Source organism: Ylistrum balloti, unplaced genomic scaffold (genome assembly GCF_031769215.1).
Source record: "Ylistrum balloti isolate Yb309-2 unplaced genomic scaffold, AGI_CSIRO_Ybal_v1 Utg371864, whole genome shotgun sequence".
NCBI lineage: Eukaryota > Metazoa > Mollusca > Bivalvia > Pectinida > Pectinidae > Ylistrum > Ylistrum balloti.
This window is the reverse complement of record NW_026782923.1, coordinates 18,838-23,357: the sequence shown is the minus strand read 5'-3', so window position 1 is coordinate 23,357 and position 4,520 is coordinate 18,838. Positions and strand designations below refer to the sequence as shown.

Below are 4,520 nucleotides of genomic sequence, written 5' to 3'. Positions count from 1 at the left end.
GATATGAGATTTGGTCAATATATCGTCCTGTTTACTACCAGATATATTTGATAGATGACGCCGTCTCGGCTCTTCAAACTTTCCAGTTTCATTGGCCTTTTTTTCCGGTTAACTTTGCTATAAATACACGTGTATGCATAACATATGTCAAACACAAACTAATTTACCGACCCGTTCACATCTAACAGAGGATCTCTCACTCTTACACCATGTTAAGTACATTCGTCCGACGATTGCCAAGGTCCACAGCAGCCATTGGACCTCTCACCAAATGGTGATTTTATTTCAATTCTTTCAACCAATTATAAAAAGTAACATTTTGTATGATAGCTTAGACGCTACCAGTGAATCAGTATGGGGTTTTGTATAAATACTTCAATCCTTTGTTGATAAAATATTTTTTAACACATAGTCTTGTTAAGGACTGTAACACATGGATTTAAAAAATAAATTATGATATTGACAGTATTTTTTATTATTTTGCAGTTTACAAAGTGAAAGACAAATGTCGTACAAAATTCGACAAATGCAACATAAGGATTTACCAGCTGTAAATAGAATTCTGGAGAGTGAAAAATGGGTAATGGAGAAGGCGTACACAGAATGTGCCTTCAAAACGGACCCAAAAGGATTCTTTGTGGCGGAGAAAGATGACGGAGAAATTATAGGTAAATTGTTACTTTTTGTCAATTTATTACAGATCAGTCATTTTTCCCGTCAATCGCAACCTCTTTTTGATGTCGGCCTTATTTTATCATTTTCAGATCACAATGTATTACAATGTATATACTGGCTTCATTGCGTTAAAGTCATGATTTTCAAATTTCTGATGAAATCTCCTCACGACAGATATATGAAGATTATCTATAACACAAGCACTGACACTTGATTTTATGTGTCTATAGGTTCACATGGATATCTCTCTCATACCAAAGACCTAGCTACGATGGGGTTATGGATGGTGAAGAAAGAATACAGAAATTCCAATGTCGGATTACAATTATACGGAAAAGTCCACCAGGCCGTTGGCAGCAGTAATCTGGGAACTTTTGTGTGGCCATATTACCAAGAGAAGATCAAAGAGGAGCACGGCGTCAAGCCAAACAAGGCTTATATGACGTGGTACAATTACGGCCACATAGATCAACGGACATGTGAGAACAAGGGCAAAGAGGATTTCACTGTGGTTCCTATAGAACAGACCAATCTGTCCGATGTGTTAAATTACGATACAGACATTCACAAAGTAGCTAGAAAGGAATACATTAGGAATTGGATAGACCATGATAGGTCCAGGACCTATGTAGCAATGCGCGATGGAAAGGTGTGTGGGTACGGTGTTTTGAGATCCCAAGATTCCTTCAACCAGATCGCTCCTTTATATGCTGATGATAAAAAAGTTGCGAAAGGTTTGTTTCGTCATCTGGCAAGTGATGTTCCCTCAGGAGAGAAAGTCGGGTTTTCTAGTCCATTTGAAAACTCGTCTGCTACAGAGTTCGCGGCTGTGAATAAAATGATGAAACCAGGGATTCCTCTAATCAAGATCTACAAGGATGATCCTGTCGACGTGGACATTGACAAAGTGTACGCTGTGTCTTCTAATTCATTTGGTACATGCTAACTGATGCAGATAGTAAGATTAGATAATAATCATATATCTCTTACAATTTAGGAGTAAACCCGCTTTAGTTTGAACAAACACCGGGACAGTATCACTGGAGAAAATCCTGTCAGAAAATTTCTTATCTAAAGCAACACCTTACCTCCTAATACAAAACGTTTCGGTTGTTTCAGCCTCAGGGTTGTGAAATAGGTTGATACATAATATATGATACATATATTCTTCATATCGTAGGTTGATATTGTTCTCATTCTTTGTAAATATAACACAACATGAATTGTTTATTTATTTGACATAAACAGCTTTTATTGTATAATTTTCTTAATGTTTTTCACTCTTTGTTTGATATCATTAAAATTTCCAGAATAAGATTGTTTAATGTCGTTGTTTTAAACGGTCGACTGCCTAGTAGAAATATTTTTTTAATGCAGAAAAGAGTAGGCGAGAAAAGAATAATTAAGAATCCAATCGCGATGAGTTTTGGTTTTTTCAGTGTTCCCGGGATATAGAGAATTCCCATGTACTTGTAATTCTAGCTTCTGACTGCATTGGAATACAGTAAAATCACAAGCAGACTACAACCATATGTCCCGGAAGAGTTCTCGACCAAACCCAACGTATAAATCTTTGTCAACTGGGTTGAGAAATTTCACGTTCCCTAATAAGAACAAAGGTAACAACAACGAAACTAACAAATTTAGATATACAAACGAGCAACAAACTTCATATCGCATAAGGAAATGGAAAAGTTTCTATAGCGATCATTATGACGACCGTAAAACTTCATTTCATCAACCTTCATTTTCATTTACCTGAAGGTTTTGTTGTGCATTTCTGTCGATTGCTGGTACCTATCGCAAAAATCAGGATTTTAAGAACAAGTAATTGAATAACAAAAAGATACACGCTATTCTATTGGTCATAGATTAAAAAAAAGAAATTTTGTTTTGTGTGACACTTTTCAGAGTCACGTCGGGATGTTTTTTCGAACATAGTTTTATTGGTGTTGAATTCAAAGTAAACATGTGAATTCTTTTTGTTTTTGGGTTCGTTTTATTTATTTATTTTTAGCGGACGTATTTTTGCATTAGCCTTCAATTATTTCTCTATTGTCATACTGTTCATCTCAATCCTTTTACCCTGTCGTTGACGTAATTGATGGAAATGCGTATTAGTCGGTCTTCGCTGAGATTCTACTATAAATGAAACGAAATAATGGAATATGGAGGCAACGAATAAGATGTCTTGGTATATATATTTGAGTCATAATGAACCCTTTATTTAATTAGACGTCAACGTCTTTGATATTCAATCAGTAATGAACAATTACAGGAACGTTTCACCTTTGCCAGAAACAGCAGCAACAATGAAATTATCATCGCAATAATAAACCACTGACCTCGAATGTTGTTAGCAAACAAACGCATAAAGGAAAATAATTAATTTTCAAATAATTATACAGGTGTGTTTATTATCTCGAAATGGAATTAACTCAATGTACAAAGCATATAGGACCGTCATCTGAAGCTACATTAATCAACTCTCTAACCGACTTAACTTTCGCTGCCCAGCCATATCAATTAAGGAGGTATATATACATGGAAATGATATATATATATATATATAAACAGAATTTGCCATGATGATTTCGCAAATTTCTATTCACTTCAACTCCAAAACATCGTTTTTGTGGATTTCGGAGCTATGCAATCATTCGGCAGTGGGATTTCTTAGCTACTTGATAAGGTTAGTTGGAAGTCAGGATAGCGCACGCGTCAGAAAATGTCTTCCTTCATCAATTGTGAAACAGTCTCCAAATATATTATAAATAACACTGTATGTAATTGTAATCACTTTCTTGAACATTAAGTAAAATCTCACCGACACAAAAAGGAACGTTTCAGGATTGGGTCTTTGAAATCACACTACTATTTATAATGCAAACTCTCAGTCCAAACAGATAAGGGAGTGTCAGAGTTAGGACCACCGAAATCATCCTACAACAACCTGTTTTCTCTCACCACCCCGCCCCCCCGCCCCCCCCCCCCCCCCCCCCCCAAAAAAAAAAAAAAAAAAAAGAAAAAGAAAAAAAAGGAATGTCAGTTAAAAAATATTTCATATTGTCCATATATAACCTCGTTTTGAAATATTTCTGTGCCACTCTACACAACTTTGAGGAGAGAGGTTAATGACGTCATTAAAACACGATCTTATGAAAACGATTAAACTAGGAAGTCTTCCGGTTATATATTTTTCAACATTGAAATCAATATGTTATTATTACTCTTAAAAAATAATATGCAATTGATATAAAAGTTTTGGATTCTCGCCTGATTCTGGAAAATCCAATCCGTAATATTTTCGGTATAACCCTGACGTAACATTACATATAAGTAACATAATATTACAAACACCCAGTACGTGCAAGTCTTACAAAATGTTAAGCATACTTACACGCCGATTGCTGAGACCTACATCAGGCATTAGAAATCTCACTAAGTGGTAAGCTATTTTTGAAACTTTAAATTAAAAGATAAACAAAATAAGGGAAAGAATACATTAACACAGAACTTCAACAACAGAATGTGAATTCGTTAAGCTGTAACTGATCATAATTAGATCTTTTTATTCTGTTTAAATTCCATCAAACATCTTATTCAACCTAAAATATCATTGTAGGCGCTATACTTTAAAATTTGTTTTTGTTACATTGTGCTATTGACTTGTGTATTAAGTGATTTCGATAGATATGTCCTGCTTTTTGCGTACACTTGCCTTTAGTAGATATTTTATTCTGTTGATACTGACTACAGTCGAACATCGTTATCGTATAAGTCGAACAGCCGATTCCATATTCTAAGTATTTAGTCTGTCCTGGTCAAACCAAACATTCGATCTC

At 35.0% G+C, this 4,520-nt stretch overlaps 1 protein-coding gene across 1 annotated transcript; it reads left to right on the top strand.

Moving 5' to 3' along the window:
* Positions 1 to 209: 209 nt before the first annotated feature.
* LOC132563794 (uncharacterized) lies at positions 210 to 1,621 on the top strand. The gene is made up of 3 exons (XM_060228545.1): positions 210 to 274; positions 487 to 668; positions 906 to 1,621. The coding sequence occupies exons 1-3, from the start codon at positions 210 to 212 to the stop codon at positions 1,619 to 1,621; spliced, it is 963 nt and encodes a 320-aa protein (XP_060084528.1).
* The last annotated feature ends 2,899 nt before the right edge of the window (positions 1,622 to 4,520 follow it).